The following is an 18,226-nucleotide window of genomic DNA, read 5'->3' as shown; positions in this document are numbered from 1 at the left end:
AGCACTGCTATACATAACATGACATTATTGAATTGTAACATATGGGGTTCGTTTGGTAGAGTGAAAAGATTGATTTTCAATTCTATCGGAAAAGCTGTGGAAAAAAAACTGAGCTTAAAGCTGTGAAATATGTTATGAGGTGTTTGGTGAAGTAAAATGCTGACACTAACGGAAAATATGTTAAAATAAAGTACTATAATATTAGATTTTTTCATTTTTATATTAAAATTTTATAGTAAAAAATATTTTAATAATAAATATTATAAAACCAGTATTTATTGTGGGTCCATATTAATTTTTTCAAAAAAAAAAATGTCAGACCTCATTATTATTATTTGGACCAAAAAAAAAAACCCAAAGGCGTTTCTGCCTTTATAAGCTCTTATTAAGAGCTTATAAAATGTCAACGGATCCGCTGGACTCGTTATGCTGTTTGGCACAGCGGGACCGATAGCAGATCTGTCATACAAACCGAATGTGTCAAACATACACATGGTTGATCACATGAGGCGAAAAAGGGCATGATGATTGAAAGTGTTCTTAACACAACTTCTATTTTATTTTATTACATGTGGCAAGAGTTTGAGTCATACGGAAGCAGATGTGGCAGCTTCTAAAGCACTTCAGTGTAATACACTTATTTTAATTATATGATTATGATTATGATTGTTCAATTGCTTAGCCATTACTTTTCATTACTTTATTTATTCACTTTTTGTTGTTCCGTGTTTATGCACATTTAATTGGTGCTTACCCGTTACTTTTCATTATTTTACCTCTTTTTATCACTTTTTTATTGTTCTTAATAGTATTTATTCACATTTAATTGGTTATCATTGAAACGGCATTGATTTTCCCCTAATTAAGGGGAAGCGTTTTACCTCTCTCTTTTCTTTTCTCCGCAATTCATGGAGAAACATCCTTAGACCTCCGTTTTATATATAGGAATTGATGATTATTGGTTATTTAATTATTTTAACTTTTTTAAAAAAGAAAAAGAAAACTTACACACAGCTAAACACATAAGCACCAATCAACCACACTAGGGATCATAAGGGCTAAAACTAATGTGGTTGGCAAGACTTATATGTTAGACACACAAAAACAAGCGATGTGGGAGAACATATTAGTTCTCAATCGAAGACAAGCAACAAGCAACACGACCCACACACACCACAACTTAAACTATTGTTTCTAGTTTTTTTGAAAACTTACACACAACTAGACACAAAAGCACCAATCAACCACAATTGAAATATTTTCAAAGAGGGGTAGCTATACCGAGCTCCAAAAAGACAAAATTATTAAATATTTTATTCGTTATATTCTAAATTCCTTTTTAGAGAGTTATTTATACTTATTAATACAAATTATTGTATATATTTATATATTTTTATAAATATATCATCAAATTAATTATCATCATGGTGATATACATCATCTTTATCACGCTAATTAATGAGTCGGATGTCTTATATTTTTTTAAAAATACCCTTTTATATCTTATGTTGATAAAGATAGAAAAACTTAAAATATCTTTGTTTTATTATACAATAATGCATTTTATTTTAATTTGATATTATCTTACGTGCATAAATAATTAAATATTAGGTCATACAATTAATCAATTCTCATTTTAGGCTTTTTTTTGGTTCAATTTAATGCTCCAAATCTGACACACCGTGAGGAAGAATCTGGATGCGAGATTACCCGCAGTAATTCTTCTCCCTCGTATCTTTTTTTTTCTGCCTTGGTATGGAGAAAAGGACTGGGAAAAGGAAATTGTTGATTGATTGGAATTAATGTGGGTTCTCTGCTTTCGATTGCTTAATACAAATATCCATGCCGTGTATTTAGTCTCTGTAATCTGTGTCAAACCATCTTGATGGGTAGCGGCTGACGCTTGCAGAGAACAAAAAGACGTACAAGGGAGAAGAAGAAGGTTGTATTTATCTTTCTGCACCCGCAACAATTCCATACAAAAGAGAGCAGAGAGAGATAGAGATGTGTTCAGTGAGTGAGTTAGCTTCATCAATTTGGGAAGAAATTGAGCGTTCTGAGAGGCAAGGAAATGTCTTTTTTTCATTATGAGTTACTAATTGCATATAAAAGATTACTGATTTAAATTAGAGTTTGTGGGTGTTTGATTTTCGTATCTTTCTATGGGTTGCAGCTACCTTGTCTGCTGTATGTACGAGAAAGCAGCTTCTCTGGCTTCATCTGTGTTGAAGCAAATACGAAATCGTGACGGTATTGAAGTTGAATTCGATTATGATGTTCAAGAGATGGAAGAATCAGCTGGTATGGTACTGGTTCAGTCCTTGGATCAACTTGGCAGGTTGGTACCCAGCAGCCTATACCTATTCTTATTCCTATCACTATTTTTCAATTTTCAATTTGTTGCTCAATCGTTTGCACTTTGCTTTAATTCATGATTTCATACGCAAAAAATGGGGGGGGGGGGGGGGGGGGGGGGGAAAGGCCTGGGTAATTCTGTCTTTGACAATCATGTCAAAGATACGTACACTTGAATCTATGTAAATGGAAATGAAAGGTTTATTCTATTCATGTGTGCATTCATACATATATACCTGACGTATTCAAATGCTTATGGCCTTATCAGCATCTTGTATTGGGCTTCTTGATTATGGATGCTGTCAAATTGAATGCAAAACACTTGGGAATTGTAATCAAGATCCGAAGTTAGTTTCCGCAATTTTCAATGTCTCTGGATTTTTTATGCAGGGCATCTGAAATTCTAAGTGAGCTCAAAAGATTATTCGTTTCTGTTGCAGATATCCCTGTTCAAGTTCTTGTCACTGGGTAATCTTTCTCTCTCATGAATAGTTACTGTACTCTTCTCCTCGCCCTTGCCAGAAATTGTTTTTGGCATGAACGAATCTCATGGATGCCGTACAGGGTTTTCATGATTTTTGCTAGGCAGTGGTTAGATCTTACTGGGTTTTCATTTGCATGCTTCCAGTGGTTTTCTTTATAAAAAAATTTCATCAACTGTCATAATTTCGATTTATGGGGTATAGGCATTTTTTCCTACAGCTTTTAGCTGACTCGGAGGATTTCATCACTATGTGCTATTTCTTGAACATAAGCATTGATTTTTTGAGAGAAAATGCTGGAAAAACATGAGAATGCCATCTTGAATTCAAATGCATGGGAGGTTCCAAATTCCTGAGAATTATTTTTCCCAGTGCTCACAACTAAGACCTCTAATGAGGAAGTGTTGGTTTATTCATCTAGCCTTGCAAAAGCTGCTTGTAAATAACTAGTTTGGTATTTCACTGTTTCATCATGTTATTTAACTCCCTATTTATGCTTTGTGTATGTAGCTCCTTCTAAGTTTCAAAATATGGACTTGTGGATATGGGAATACTGTTAAACTACATATTATGTTCCCATATGAGTTCCATGAATGCTTAGGAAGTTAACAAATGTTTTTTGTTTATAAGATAATTAGACATTCATTCTACAACAGGCAATTTTACTTTTTGTGTGAATGCCCCACCCCTTTTTTACAATCTTCAGCGTGAACCTTAATTTATGCTATCTTGGCAATAGTGGGCTTCAGAATTATGCAAATTATTATACTTAAGTAGAATCAGCGCCAATGTGTGTTTACATTTGTTTTTCAGGGCATGTTTTCAGATAGCGGAAGGTTCATCTATTGAAGTCAGAGAATTTCTAGAGGATTTCCTTAGCGAGTGGAGCTATGAGGGTGGAGAATACTATTTTCTTGTTGGTGTAGTAGCAGATATCAGTTCCAGAAATAAGCGTGATGGGCAATTTGTTTTGGCAGTTAATAGTTATTTGGAAGTTGTTGAGATCTATGCTATGACACTTATTGGGACTGTTTTGAAAAATATTGACCTTGCAATTTCCTGGGTTGAGAAAGCTTCACTGCCAGAGGATAGACGCCAGGTAAGAGAAATAACATGGTGTACCCAAAACATTGGAAAATAACTAGTTCTTATTTGTAGTATTTGGCTTCAATGTTGTTTTAGCAATTGACAAGACCTGTATGAGTGATTGTACTTTTATTCTTTCAATCAGGCATATCTTACTTTTTTAAGGTGAACTTTTTACTGCAACCTAGGCGTCATAGGCTTAAACCATGTAAACAATTTTCTCATGATATGGGGTATGATGCGTATATCCGCTCTTCTTTAAACTTGCTCCATTGTAGGAGCCTTGTACAATGGATGTTGTTCTTTTTGATTAAATTCTTTGTGTGCCAAGTATGGCTCTGCACATCTGATCCCTTGAACATCAGAATGCTCTAGAGATCGATGCAATTTTTCAGTCCTGTATAAGTTCTGAACTTTTTTTTTTCGATCACCAAAAAATTGTGTCCTTTTATTGAGATAGCAAAAAAGAGTAACTTTTTGTTCTTATCTTTTAATTATGCATCTTTTAGTTTATGTGAATTAAATTCTTTCGTCAAATATGTATTCTTACCATTGTTTGTGTTTCACATAAGTTTACATTGCACATTGAAGAAGATTAAATTGATGCTAAATCATGAAAGTAATTTGGTTTATGTTCTTGTTCTTGCTATATGACTATTATACTTTTGAGTTTTGGCAGGAACTCTTGAGAAGGTTACACTCCATGTATTCTGTGAGAACCGCCAGTGAATCACAAACTTCTTCCTCATTGTTGCCAGCAGATATTGGTCACATTCGCTCTCCTCTTAAAGAAGCAAATTCATTGAATGGATCACAGGAAGCCTTGAAATCCAATCTTCTTTTTAATAGAGAGAATAACAAGAAACAAACACTCTCGACATTGTCCAAACGAGTGGAGCCATGTTTCTGGTGGTTCCGTAATATCACCTTGAAGTTTGGTAATGTTCGTTTGGTTGTATCAAATGGCAAGATTATGATTGGCTGTTTGATCTTTCTTGTGTTTTACATTTTCCGGAGAAAACAAGTTACTTTAAAGAGGTAAGATGTTGTCTTGTTTCCGTTCTCTCCATTTAAGTCAGGCTTTGGATTCCACAAAAGCTTTTAAACTCCCTTGTGGTGATTGTCTTGTTTCAGAAGTAGAGTACTAGCAGTCAGAACATAGAGATGCTGTGATCATTTCATCTAAAAAGTTTAACTTGCTTAGCTTAAAAGTTCTCTCTCTTTTGAGGCGAAACAACATCTTTACTACTTGCAACTTTAAAGGGTAAAATGATGAAATGGGGGTGGTTGGGCAATAAGAAGAGTCAACAGTTGGTGACTACCTATATGTGGCGTCTGCAGTTTCTTCCGACTTTGCAGTCTTGATCACAATTGTCATCTCTGTATGAGTACTGCTTTCCAGTAATTAGGAAAGAATAGATTGAGAGCTTGTATGATGTATTTACCTGTGATAAAGTTGTCTTCCGCATAGAAATGTTATTCCTGAATGAGATCAGAAAATGGATCTTTAAGAAAATGTCTGAGTAGCATGTAAACCATTCATTATTAGAAAACTTTATTCCAGTTGTAGATTAAAGTCAAGTTTATTTTTGATTGATGGTTGATGTTTCAAAGCTTCATTGTCTTACTGTTTCAGGATTGTAACAATGCAAGCTTCATCCTTGAAGAAGGCTTTGGTGGACCTTTGGCATCTTGCATTTTCATACCAAGTGAATCCTTTAGCTGCAGTTCAACCTCTTCCTCCTGCGACACGAGGAAACAATTGATAAAGTATTTGTCAGAATGAAGCTTTCTTCTACATTATCTTGAGTTAGATGGTGCACCGCCTCATTGACTGCCTTCATATGAGTATCGGGTTCTATTTATTTTTCATGCGTTATATTTACCTTGTTAAGTCATGATCCCCCTAATTCTATAAGCAAGAAACTGAATTTTTTGAAATGGGTAGGGCTAATCCACAATCAAATCGTTCTATATGCAAGTTATTATATTATAACTCATTGCATTTTAAGCCCAGAGTGAAAGGATAGTGAGAGATGGAGGGAGAGACAATCTTATGAGAGAAGTCCTACCCAGTATTTTAATTCTGAGATAGAACAAAACTCCAAATTGTGCAGTATTGGCAAACCTCATCTCAACTGCTAAATTTACACTCTAAGCATGTAATGTAACATGCCCCAGAAACCCTCCTACACACACCCATCAAGTCCCCCGCCCCGGTATAAGAATTAAGTTGATGAGATCTAAAGCTTAATGAATCTCCCCATGGTCACTAGCAGATGAGGAGAAGAAATCATTGTCGCCGTCTCTCTCTTTTATCTCCTCAATGCGCTCCATGGCCTCCTTCAAGTCCAGTCTCTTCTCCACATCCCCTTCACAGCAAGCCAATGCTATCTTCAATAGTTTAATCATTTCGCCTTCGCTTGTCTTTGAGCCTACTAGATCTTTATCAAACACTTCACTTGTAGGCTCTTGATCTCCAACAACTGAGGTCACCCAAGTTGCCAAATCCTCTTGATCACTTCCCTTGCCTTGTTGCAAGAAGTTTGAAGGGAATTTTCCTGTCAAAATTTCTAGTATCAATATCCCGAGACTCCATACGTCGGTCTTCTTTGTAACGCGTCCATATCGAGAATACTCAGGGGATTTGTATGCCACCATTAGCTCTTGAGCATTCTCTTGGTTGATCAAGGGGATTAGTCCATAATCAGTGAGCTGAGGCTCGAAGGAGTTGTTTAGCAGAACGTTCGAGGATTTAAGGTGACCGTGGGCTGCAATCACACCAGGGAGCTCTTTGTAGAGGTATGTAAGTCCCCTGGCAACTCCTTTGACAATCTTTAGTCTTGATGGCCAATTAAGGCTTGGCCGGCCTAGCGCTTGGTGGCCTGAAATCATAGAAGAATGGCTGTTAGAACACGAAATCGGAACTCTTATTGGCTGATAAATGGATGAATGTGTGTATCAAAAGAATAAGCATACCATGAAGACTAACAGCCAAGCTTCCATGCTCAACATGGTCAGAAATCAAGAGCTTCTCTTCCTTTCTATAATAATAAGCCACAAGAGGAAGCAAGTTCGGGTGTCGTAACCAGCCTAGCCGCCTTACGTGCTCTTGAAACTCTTCTCTTCCAACATTGTTCATTTGCTTAAACCTCTTAACCACCATGACTGGTCCAGTCAAGAGAGCTGCTTTGTAAGAGGAACCAAAGCAACCACTACCAAGTATCTCAGCTGAGGCCTTTAACAAGTCTTGCAGATCAAACCTCACTCTATCATCCCTCACAAATGACAATTTCGCTTTATCGCCCTTCTTGCTGCCTCCCAATGAGTGTGCAGGAGAGCCTTGTGAGACTTGGTCTGAGTCTTTAATACCTGGTTTCGTTTGATGGTTTGATATTGATGATGTCTCTATTGATTGGGATGCTTGGTTTCTTCGACGAAGGATGACTATGGCTGCAATGATGGCAGCTAATGCAACCCCAACAACGATTGCCAAGATCACAATTGTTACAATGCCAGAAGGCTTCTTGTGGTCGGAGTCAGCAGGGGTTACGTCCGGAATAGGGCTTGAGGTGGCTGGACTGCATGCACTCAATGGCCCTCCACACAGACCTCGATTGCCTGCTCAGGCAGGGAGAGTAAGATATGATTTCAATGTTTTCGGCTTTTCGCTATCAACGGATTGATTAATACATTGATGTTCCAACAAAAAGCATTGCATCATGGCAAACAATTTGTTTGAAACGAAGAAGGTAAAACTCACCAGAAAATGAAGTTGTCTCCATCTTGGTAAGAGCAGCAGGGATTGGCCCTTCAAGTTGATTGTTTGACACATTGAATGATCTCCATTGCTTCTGCTGAAATTCTGGTAACTTGCCATTGAATTGATTCTCTTGAAGCTTCAAATCCAAGAGCTTAGGCAATGTAGCCAAAGATGCAGGAATGGCACCCGTAAACTCGTTCTTCGCCAAATGAAGTTTCTTTAACCAAGGCATGCCCTCAAATGCATCCCCAGGAATCTCCCCAGAAAATTTATTGTCAGACAGATAAACTGCTTTTAGTGCACCAAGTTTGCTCAGCTCTGGCAATGGACCTTCAAAATTGTTATGCATAAAACTCAATGTTCTCAAGTTTGGCAATTGCTTGAGAGTCTCCAAATCTATAGTTCCACCCAATCCCAATCTCTCAAGCTTGATACCCCAAATGCTACCTTTGTAACATAAAATACCAACCCATTTGGCCTTATTTCCATCACATGGAGGGGTCTGGTTTGTCCAAGTTGACAAGGCATTGTTGTTAACAGACAAAGAGGACTTGAATTTGAGGAGGATCTCTGGATCTGACAACCCATGAGAAGGATCAAAATGGATTGACAAGACAAGGACGAGCATAAGAAACAAGGTTGTTGGGTTGATCATAGCCATGGAGGTTAGGCGCGCTGTTGGGGCGGCGTGCGCGCCCTTAGACGGGAGGCTACAATGTTTGGGATAAGGAGAAAGCTTCCAGAAAGGGTGGTGAAACTTTGATGGCATAGAAGCAAAGAAAGAAATGAGAGAGAGAGAGAGAGAGAGAGAGAGGAAATAGGGAGTGTAGAGGTTCACAAAACACAAATTGAGAAGGTGGGGAGTTGTGTGGCAGGTTGACAAAGTCTTTTGCTTGAGAGAAATCAGGCCTTCCCAGTCTTCCCCTACTTTGATGCTATCTTCTTGGACTCACCTCTTACTTTTACTCAAAACATCTCTCTGGCATCATTGTACAGGCTTGCTGTTTACTTTCTTTGGCATGCAAATGCAATGCAGAGCTGTTCCATTCATTGGAAACCACTGTCTTCTTGAATATGTGAACTTCAGTTCAATTCAATTCAAACATGCCCATAAAATAACATTTTTCATTGCAAGGGCAATTTCTGAATCACAATGACAACGTATAAAAACATTCCAATGGGATCTCATCTAAGGCTAGGTGGCAGTTCTGCAATTTCAAAGTTACAAAAGTCTACACTGGAAGGGCTTGCAGGATCATGACAGATTCCGATTGTGAAGCTGAATTGCTGCTTGCGGTTTAAGCAGCCATTCAACAACAACTATCTCAGTCATTGTGTGAAATAATTATCTCCTTGTCACAGCACTTGGGAATAATCTTCTCACTGCAAAGTTAAGTCTTTGTGCCAAGACATTTAAGTGCAGCAAGTGCGTAAAAGACCTGTCAGTTTCAAAGAAATTAGCATGATAAAACAGCATGTCTCATTAGACAACTTAAGCAGAAGACTAATTTTTATGTGCCTTTGGTTGTTTTCTTCATTGTACATAAAAGCAATGGGGAAATGTCACTTGAAATGCAGTCACCTATGCTCAATGAAAAATTACTTGGTTGTTTCTTCGCCGTATAATGGCTTATGGAAATTGATTGGGAAACAGGAAAGCCAAAATTGCCATGAGGTTGAATTTTCAGATGGGAAGTGCAAGAAATACTAAATCTTAATGCCTTGACCCACCTTATTTAAGAATTCAGTAAGGATTTTGCTTTTGGTGAGTACATGAGTCACATTTATTCCTCTTCTTGTATATTTGATTCATCTTTTGCACATACCTGTGTTATACCATGGATCTGAGGGCTGATAGGGGATTGTATACTCTCCAAGGTAGTATTGTCAACAATGCCTCCCTCATAATAAGTGGTGGCCACTTATATGTTTAAAAAATAAAAATAAAAATAAACTAGAATGGATATTTCTAAAAATATACCTTATGGAATCAGGCAGCCTTTTGGATCAAATTCAGTATATCCTACATCAACAAGACATAGACCCTCTGCAGGGGCCGGAGGAGCAGTTGCGCGTCTAGAAGTAGCATCCATCAGCTTCAGCAATGCATCTTTATCTGCACCTGCAGCTGCTTCCCTTATTGATGTAGCCACGAGCACCCGAACCATCTGTTATATTTTCACCCACAATGCAAATGAGTTGCAAAAAAAAAAAGTAAATTAATAGCATAAAGTGGTATAAAGAAGAAACTAACAAAACAAATTTAAGAATACACTATTATTTTTTCATTTGCATCAGACATGGCAGGGAGCAGATATTTGGACCATTAAACAAGATCTCAGTTAATGACAAAATATATTCTTCATTTCTTCAAATAATTGTTTACCAGCAAATTTTTAAATATCTGTCAAATGAAACATTTGTAGTTCTAGTATATTTGAGTCTTTAAACAAATCCCAGATATCTATGCAATATTGCAATGTGTTGAAATATTTATAAATAAAAACCTTGCGAAGGAATCGATTAGCGACCAGCTCAATACACATAACCCTTCTTCCTTCCTGATGATCATACAAAAAACAACTTCATAAGTGATAAAGAAATATGCATATGGTAGGTTATTACCATTCACCAAGTTTGGGCGACCTCAATCACAAAACAAAAAAAAAAGAAAAAAGAGGGGGCAGGGGATGAAGAATTAAGAAAAATGGACACCATACTCAGAGCATGGAAGACAAAAGAATGATAATTAAGAACTAGAATGAGGAGTTGAATAGGAGAAAGCAACATTAACCGGAGCATTAGCCAGAATATAAAAGAACATAGATTATAAAAACGAATGTTCCCAGTATTCATTCCAACTCAACCTTAGCCAGGCAACATATTTTGAAAACGAAAAGGAACGTACTAATAAGAACACCAAGGGGATACCAAACATGTAAAAGTACATAAGTTATTTATTCATCTCTCTTTTAGGAAGTCACAAGGTGTTTTTCTTCCCCATCCAAATCCTTCCGATTTTATTTTCCTTCCAAGCAGTCAAAATAATGGTCAAAGGTATGAACACTATGGAGTCAAATACTCCTCTCCCGAGAATAACACTTTCACGAAGAACTCAACACCTTTTAACTCCTCTTTCACAGGATCACTGCCGCATGCACCATTCCCATCAGATGCAACACAACTTCACTTAGTCTGCTTGCCCACTTACAATGAAAGAGCAAGCATCACAATATATTTTCTACGTGCACAAGAAACAACAGTTAACCATTGAAATTCCTTATTTTATGACATTATTGAAAGCTAAAAGTCTCCCTAACAATCTGCCTATTGAAGAAAGCCATTTTAGATAACCCCTTTGTCTTCCACACTAGAATCCAAAAAAATTATTTTTCTAGCTCCATCATCAAGGAGAAACTTAACATGGCGCTAACAAACTTTATAAAAACCACTCAATCACAAGGAATTATTGACATTTGTATTTAACATAAACTATTAAAAGGTGTCGACATTTTGATGTACATCATTCAGCTACCAATCCATGGCCTCCCTAATAAAGAGAATATTTCAAGCGGCTGTACCATTAGAGGTTCAGCAAATTATAATCCCAGTTTGCCTATTTGTTCCCCCGCAATTAACAAAAATTAGGGAATTCAACCTTTTAAACTTCTATAATGCACCACATCCTACAAGAAATTCATCCCAGCCCAAAAGAAACGTGAGAATGTTATTTCCTCCACAGCTGGGGAGGGGAGAGGGATGACCCCTTTTACAAAAGGCAAGAAAATGACTGAGCAATTCCCTATACTCTTTCCAAGAGGACACCATCAATTCATATGTGAGCCTCTCCTTCTTAGGGTCTTATGGTCTTCCAAGCAGCGCCCCATGTGAAGGTTGAAAAACACAAATTTGGTTGGAATCATGAGTTTCCAAATGGCCTTCTTAGGTTTTTTGGTATGCCTCTCCTTTCTGTTTTCCTTCCATTCCGTATCTTTTGAAGAGACCAATAATAACTTCACTCCTATCACTCTAAACAAGGTACTTTTTCCTTTGCCTGTTCAGGAAAATGATATTGCTGGTGTCAAAGAATTCAAAGAGCTCCTCCATCATCTGAAATTACATTGCTGTTAAAATTTATACCGCAGTTGACCAAAATAACCATAGATTTGCCTAAGTAAGTAAGTATTTTACTCAATTAGCTATCAAAACAGCCCTTTAAGACATCATTCTCAATGCTTCCAGACAATTCAAACCATAATAAGTTCCAACTCTGAGCTGATCCCAAATCCTACTACCCCTTCTTTACTATCTTTATGCCACATCCGAAACCTTAACCCTCTAAAAAGCAAAAACCCATAACCAAATCACTAAACTTAGCTGTTACTAACAAGCTATCATAATGTGAAGTAACATACAGGAAAAAAAAAACCCTACTGGCATTTACTTAGATAGTTAAATTCTAGAGCGCACACATATTATTCAAAAAAATTTAGCATTCATTATGTGTTCAATTCTGATTCATTTGTGTTGTACATGTTCGCAAACCTGGTCACTTTTCAGTGGTAACTATGAAAAGCTTGTGCACAAGTCATTCTATGATTACAAACTTACTCGCAGTCACACACAATCAAATAGAGCAATAGCACAGACGTCCATATATGCTTCTAATCACATGCTAGAAAACTTTCTCAAACTAACAGCCAAGTAAAAAATTTGAAAAGGGACGAGAGTCGAAAACCAATAAATTTTCAAGATGTGACAACGCATACCGAGCATGGTAATCTGAATTCTGCAGCACGAGCATGGTAGACAAAACATTCTGTTGGGGGACCTCTAATGAAAATCAAAGAAAATATAAAACATTTGCAGTTAGGACCTTATGGTTGATAAGTATGAAACACAGAACAAAAAGCCCACTATTCACAGCCTTAAACCATTTCAATAATCTATTAAGACAATGCTGTAAATGCCTTTGTGAGGCTTGGATAGTAACATTAACCAAATGCTCAACATATCATCTGTGAACTGACGAAGCATTCTGAAAATAAAATGAGCCAACTCCCAAACCTTAGCAGATAATCTAAATACAAAAATGTAAGATGCATTGAGATGTTGAGTACCCATTCATAACTAAAAGAAAGAATACTCATTACTATCTATTCATAACTAATACAAAGGATTCTCATTTACTAGGAGACAACTGCATTAGTGCTTCTTCTTTTTTTGCATATATGGAAATAAAGCCTTCTAATACAATTAGAATCAAGACAAAAAGATTCGAATTCTATGTTGATTTCAGAAAGTAATCTTCGCATAATAAACACAACTTTTACAATTAAGAAAAAATATCAATCAGAATAAAGCTAACACAACCAAAGTAACCACTGTCAGACCAAAACATATAAATATTGTTTATTAGCCAGACCACCGTAAAGCTATTCTGTTCTTTATTCTTACACGTTCCTCGAAGTTGGGGTATCACGTGCAAACATCTTGTAGGATAACAACTTTCCTTCTAATTGCCGTAAAAGCTGGTTAACCCTGCATATAGTAAACGTAATAGGTTTTCTTTCGCCTTCAGGTTCATCATCAACAAAAACAACATTTTCTACATTCTCCTTGCCAATGTGTTCCCCATATTCATTTTCTTCCTTGCCATGATTTTCACTTGAACAAAAAATTTCACAATTATGCTCATTCTCACAGTTTTGTTCTCCATTTTCTTGATCACTAAAAGGAAAGATATACAAATAGCGCCGCCATTTAGCAGAAAAATTAGGATGAAATGCACGAGAAACCTACAATAATTCAAAACTGCTATCAGTAAAAGAAGTAGTGACGAAATAATACCATTAGGTATTCCTGAGGTTGTTATATACAGAGCAAATATTGTGAGTAAAAAATCTGAAGCATTTTATACCTCCGAAATAGATACAACCCCGAGCTTTCCAGGTGCTGCATTGTTGATGGCATCTTCAATGTCACAATGCTTCACATCTTTCCTCCAAGTATCTAAGCATTTAATAGCTCCACAGTTATTGAAAATTATAGGCAACTCCAAGTTGTGCACAATGAGATAATGGCCCATGTAATTTCCCTTTGTTCTAATTAGAACGATCATGTCTCATTTAAATGGATGTCATGTATCATGGATCCATCACTGTTAACATTTTTCTAGTATTTGCCCAAAAATGTTGAGACATGATACAACAATTTAGACTTACAATGTCACATAGAAAACTTCTAAAAGAATGCTAAAGTTCAAGAAATTCACTCGCGCACATATTACTCCAAATCCCCAAAAGAATCATTTCTGAGGTAATAGAAATTAAGGCCACCCCATCACCACCTTAACCTAATACAATGATTTAGATCTAGACATATTTCTCCAATCACATTCCTTGCTCTTCTAAGTACTTTTATCAGCATGGCAATACAAGTAAAAGTTAAAAGTCACAGTTCAAGTTTACAAGAGGAAAGGGAAGACAACTGATTGATACACAATGGTAAGAATAAAGTCAAAAATAACATACAGAAGGAAGAAACTTGCCGAAGAGCAGAGACGCCTTTGTCAGTGCGCCCAGCAACAAGAACACAACCTTCCAAAGGTTTGCATTTTTCTTTAAGTAACTGAGCCTTCTTCTCATCAACAAATCTCCCAAGAGCCTTTTCTACTAAACTGTAAAATTAAAACATTGAATGTTGGTACAAGAATTCCAACTTCACTGATTAGAGAATCTCATAAAAATAATTTTAAAAAAAAAAAGTGAGTGATGGGTGTTCTTCACCAATAACCCCAAACACCCGCAGAATTAAAAACTCCAAAACTGATAAAAGCTTTTTCTTTAACAAAGTTGGAGGAATAGACCATGTATCAAAGCAGAGTTTAACACTTCCAAAAAGCCAGTCACAAAGTAATTCACCCATTTCATGAGTTTATTTACACAATAAAAACAAAGAGTTCTGAGCCATTTTTTCTTTATGAATAAGAGTTTCAAGCCATGATTGATGTTAAAAAGCTGATGGAACGCAAGAAAAATGGGGAAACAATTTGAATTACCCTTGAACAGTGTTCAAGCCCGGCTGCCTCTGCCAGCCATCAAATGAACCCCCATGATATGAGACAACTATCTTAAAAGTAACTCTTGCCCATCTCCCACTCTCCGATTTCTCTCCACAGGAAACATTCTTCAATTCATTTCTATCATAAACTTCCGGAATCAAAGTATCTCCATGAACAATATTCGTCTGCATAGAAAGTTTTCCCCGGTCAATAGAATAATTCACAACAAAGAAACCAAAACCCATAAAATTCTTGCCAAAATTTCATTACCAACGAACCCAGAAAACGAATTTATACAAGGAAAGAAAACCACAGACCAGAGAAGGGAACAGGTCGAACAAGGAGGAGTGGCCATGGACGGCATCGGAGTAGAAATCGAGAACGTGTTGCCATGGCCTGGCGGACATGAACTGATAGCATTGCTTGGATGTCCATCTAGCAAGTTTGCACGAATCGGTGTGGTTGTACTGAGAATGAATTCTGCGTTTACTGTCGATTTCTCCTTGATATTCCATAAGTATATTGGAATGGAAAAGGCTAGAATGCCTTCTGTAAATACAAGGGGTTTTTTTCATGACATGGAACCGCAGCCAGTAGCTCTGTTGTGCACTAGTGAAACTCATAAACCGTGCAATAGCCGTAATAGGGCCAAAAACACAAATGTCAAGCAGGTGTTGTCATCGGGCCGATCCGGCCTGATTTTTATAGGCCCAGGCCCTGCCTGAGCCCATAAGCCTCGGGTCAGGCCTTGGGCTTTGACCATTTTTTAAAAAATTTTATTTTTTAACATATAATTAAATAATTGTACTAAAAAGATGGGGAGCTATTGAGAGGTTCCATATTGCCGAGCAAAATGGCAACACTTCTGTACGGGATTTAGGAAAGCGAAAGAAAGTCTTCTAACTATTCCGTTGCACAACCCCTCTTCCTAACCGTCCCTTTGCCAAATACAACGAATCTCCCTCCCGAGCTTACTTTAGAATGTGTTTGGATTGAGTGATTTGAAGAAAAGAGAAGGCAAATGAAACTTCCTTCTAATTCCATTGTTTTGATAGTTTAAAAAAATTAAGGAGAGAGATTTGTAAGGAATTGGAGGGAAGATTTCATTAAATTTTTATCAAAATTCTTTCTCTCAAAATATAGAGTCAATTTGGAGGGAATGGATGACTTATTAAGTTATTTATATATTAAAACCCTATTTTACCCTCGTACATAACACTTTAAAATAAAAATAAGGATAGATTAGTAAATTAAACTATTTTTCTTTTTTTCTTTTTTTATCTATCCAAACATTAGAGAGGAAAAATTATTATTCATTCTCTTCTCTCCCTTCCAAATCCTTCAATACAAACACACTCTTAGTATCTCCCACTCCCAAGCTTATCATGTCGAGAATATGATGTGCAGAGAATGGTAGCTCACAAAAGAGGGGATCACAATCCATTATCACATCAAGCCATGACTCAACAAACTTGGCGAGTAATATAAGACTAATCAAGCCATGACTCAACAAACTTGGCAAGTAATAAAGACTTGGCTTTGGATTGAAGACGTGTGTAGTCTTCTTTATCTTCTGCAGTTACAATAAGATCTTTTTGAGGAGCTTATCTTTTTGCTAGCCGTTTTTTGAGTGCGTAGTTGTAAATTTTGGTACAATTTTTTATAAGCTTGTAATAAGAAGCACCAAACAGAGTCTTTTTAACATTATATGATAATGGTTTATTTTATTTTATTTTATTTTTAGTTGAGATTCGAAAATTCTAAGTGACCATTAGAAGTTAAGTATATATAGTCCTCTACAAATATATGATCTCCAATATAACAAAGGAATTCCTCCACTCCAAGGAAGCTAACCACAAATATAAAAGAGTGTGAAAGCGTGACCTTGCTTGTTTGTTTGTGATGAATCATTTTTTTTCCTCTTTGTACGTGGCAAGAAAGCGTGACCTTGCTTGTAGAATACATAAAGACTTGAGGACTAGTTTTTCTTTTCAAGATTTTAAAATAAAGAATGATAAAAAGAAACTTCTCATTAGGTGTGAAGACTATGTGATGAATACCCATCACATCCCATGTGGGGCCCAAGTCTAACATCACAAGTTTGGATCTAACTGTCTCATGTTGATAATAGGAGGTTTGTTATCCCTTATAAGCTAGATTTCAAATCCACCATCTTCCGATGTGGGATTCTCATCAATCCTCCCCTCTCAGGAGCATGCACGACCTCGTGCATGACCCTGACTGTATTATTTTGGCATACGGCCCACTTATCGTCCCAAACTTTGCCAGCCAGGGTCACATAGCCTTGTCAGGTCTAATGGGTTTAGGGCTTTCCCAGTTACTTTTAACGATTTTTTGCTTTCTCTTTTTTTAACTATCTTTTTTCTCTTTTCCAACCCGCCCATAATGGACACGACCCACTGTCTACTAACCCAACTCCACAAATGAATGGGCTCTGGGGCAGGCTCGTCTACTATAGTGTAGGCTCGTACTCTCTCAATGAAGCACCAATGATGAATACCCATCACACGGAATGGGGGTCCAAATCTAGCATCACAAGTTTGGATCTAACTCTCTATTGAAAACCCAGGTAGACAATAGGAGGTTTGTCATTCTTTATAAGATAAACTCTAAATCCACCATCTTTTGATGTGAGATTCTCATCACTATGTTAACACACATTTTCATTTATGAAGTTCTGTTATATGGGAAGTATTACTACAAACAACTTTCAACTTTGATTCCCCCAAAGTCCCCAATCCAAAGAATAATTTGTTTAAGCGAAAGCATAAACAAATTAACACGAAAGCATAAATAGAGATGTCAATTTAACTAGGAAAAGCCTGTCACGAAGAGCAAGGAAAAATTTAGGGTCTATGAGCGACCAACCTCTCTCAAATTCATTATAGATAATCAAGCATACAAGGAAACACCTTATTAAGAGTGAAATCAACTGTTTACTTCCTTATTCACATAAAATTTAGACTTTTTTTTTCTTAAAAAAATCCCATAAAATTTAGATTAATTGTGAAAAAAAATGAAAATCTTGCTCTGTTGTGTACCTTTAGCTCAAATGTACAAAATTAAATATCATTTGCACTCCTCAATAATTATAATTTACAATAGTTCTTTTTTTTTTTAAAAGGAAGGGTATAGGCCCAATTTATTCAAATATCCGGAGATAAAAGACGAGGCCAGCAGGCACTCAAGCCACCAATCATGGTGGAATACAAACCAGAACAATAATTCTAGACAGACTAATCCCCTCATGCCTATCACCAAAAAAAAAAGTCCCCTCATTTCCATAAAAAACAAGTAGTCATTTCAAGTATTATCAACTGTGTTTATGTCAATAAATTGATTATTTTTTTTTATAGAGGGCTTAAAACTTTAAACCCAAACACTTCATTCCATACTAACAACGTTACACCTAACGCCACGTTAGCGGCTTAAAAATTTATAAACATTAACATATGA

General features: G+C 36.7%; 3 protein-coding genes across 4 annotated transcripts; 1 reads left to right on the top strand and 2 right to left on the bottom strand.

Moving 5' to 3' along the window:
* Window positions 1-1,648: 1,648 nt before the first annotated feature.
* On the top strand, window positions 1,649-5,884 carry LOC120005698 (protein APEM9-like). Its single transcript, XM_038855485.1, has 6 exons — window positions 1,649-2,063; window positions 2,174-2,338; window positions 2,746-2,823; window positions 3,651-3,936; window positions 4,603-4,961; window positions 5,560-5,884. Exons 1-6 carry the CDS (start codon window positions 2,005-2,007, stop codon window positions 5,687-5,689), a joined length of 1,077 nt encoding a protein of 358 aa, XP_038711413.1. The 5' UTR covers window positions 1,649-2,004; the 3' UTR covers window positions 5,690-5,884.
* A 146-nt stretch (window positions 5,885-6,030) lies between these two features.
* On the bottom strand, window positions 6,031-8,610 carry LOC120005696 (pollen receptor-like kinase 1). The gene is made up of 3 exons (XM_038855483.1): window positions 7,687-8,610; window positions 6,903-7,544; window positions 6,031-6,808 (listed from the first exon to the last, which is right to left on the bottom strand). The coding sequence occupies exons 1-3, from the start codon at window positions 8,453-8,455 to the stop codon at window positions 6,174-6,176; spliced, it is 2,046 nt and encodes a 681-aa protein (XP_038711411.1). The 5' UTR covers window positions 8,456-8,610; the 3' UTR covers window positions 6,031-6,173.
* A 122-nt stretch (window positions 8,611-8,732) lies between these two features.
* Window positions 8,733-15,365, bottom strand: LOC120005697 (tRNA pseudouridine synthase A). Of its 2 annotated transcripts, XR_005469877.1 has the most exons (10): window positions 15,067-15,365; window positions 14,747-14,934; window positions 14,220-14,365; window positions 13,607-13,698; window positions 13,144-13,484; window positions 12,456-12,519; window positions 10,194-10,247; window positions 9,668-9,854; window positions 9,513-9,570; window positions 8,733-9,125 (listed from the first exon to the last, which is right to left on the bottom strand). XR_005469877.1 is itself a non-coding variant. In XM_038855484.1 (9 exons), exons 1-8 carry the CDS (start codon window positions 15,322-15,324, stop codon window positions 9,669-9,671), a joined length of 1,329 nt encoding a protein of 442 aa, XP_038711412.1. In that variant the 5' UTR covers window positions 15,325-15,364; the 3' UTR covers window positions 8,733-9,125; window position 9,668. The 2 variants fall into 2 exon arrangements, 1 of the variants encoding a protein (XP_038711412.1); XM_038855484.1 differs by lacking the exon at window positions 9,513-9,570 and having other exon boundaries at window positions 15,067-15,364.
* Between the last annotated feature and the right edge of the window lie 2,861 nt (window positions 15,366-18,226).

Source organism: Tripterygium wilfordii, chromosome 9 (assembly GCF_013401445.1).
Source record: "Tripterygium wilfordii isolate XIE 37 chromosome 9, ASM1340144v1, whole genome shotgun sequence".
NCBI lineage: Eukaryota > Viridiplantae > Streptophyta > Magnoliopsida > Celastrales > Celastraceae > Tripterygium > Tripterygium wilfordii.
Note: the sequence above shows the minus strand (reverse complement) of the source record. Positions and strands in the feature narration are given on the sequence as shown.

What these genes read in the sequence shown, in the direction of transcription:
- LOC120005696 (XM_038855483.1), bottom strand. Translation starts at nt 8,455, where the DNA reads ATGCCATCAAAGTTTCACCACCCTTTCTGGAAGCTTTCTCCTTATCCC. An exon ending in GGAGACAACTTCATTTTCTG is followed by an intron (nt 7,545 to 7,686) that starts GTGAGTTTTACC and finishes CTGCCTGAGCAG; the next exon opens with GCAATCGAGGTCTGTGTGGA. An exon ending in CTTGGCTGTTAGTCTTCATG is followed by an intron (nt 6,809 to 6,902) that starts GTATGCTTATTC and finishes CTATGATTTCAG; the next exon opens with GCCACCAAGCGCTAGGCCGG.
- LOC120005697 (XM_038855484.1), bottom strand. Translation starts at nt 15,324, where the DNA reads ATGAAAAAAACCCCTTGTATTTACAGAAGGCATTCTAGCCTTTTCCAT. An exon ending in GGGTTGTATCTATTTCGGAG is followed by an intron (nt 13,485 to 13,606) that starts GTATAAAATGCT and finishes GAATTATTGTAG; the next exon opens with GTTTCTCGTGCATTTCATCC. An exon ending in ACCCCAACTTCGAGGAACGT is followed by an intron (nt 12,520 to 13,143) that starts GTAAGAATAAAG and finishes GATTTTCATTAG; the next exon opens with AGGTCCCCCAACAGAATGTT.
- LOC120005698 (XM_038855485.1), top strand. Translation starts at nt 2,005, where the DNA reads ATGTGTTCAGTGAGTGAGTTAGCTTCATCAATTTGGGAAGAAATTGAG. An exon ending in TGCCAGAGGATAGACGCCAG is followed by an intron (nt 3,937 to 4,602) that starts GTAAGAGAAATA and finishes GAGTTTTGGCAG; the next exon opens with GAACTCTTGAGAAGGTTACA. An exon ending in AAACAAGTTACTTTAAAGAG is followed by an intron (nt 4,962 to 5,559) that starts GTAAGATGTTGT and finishes TTACTGTTTCAG; the next exon opens with GATTGTAACAATGCAAGCTT.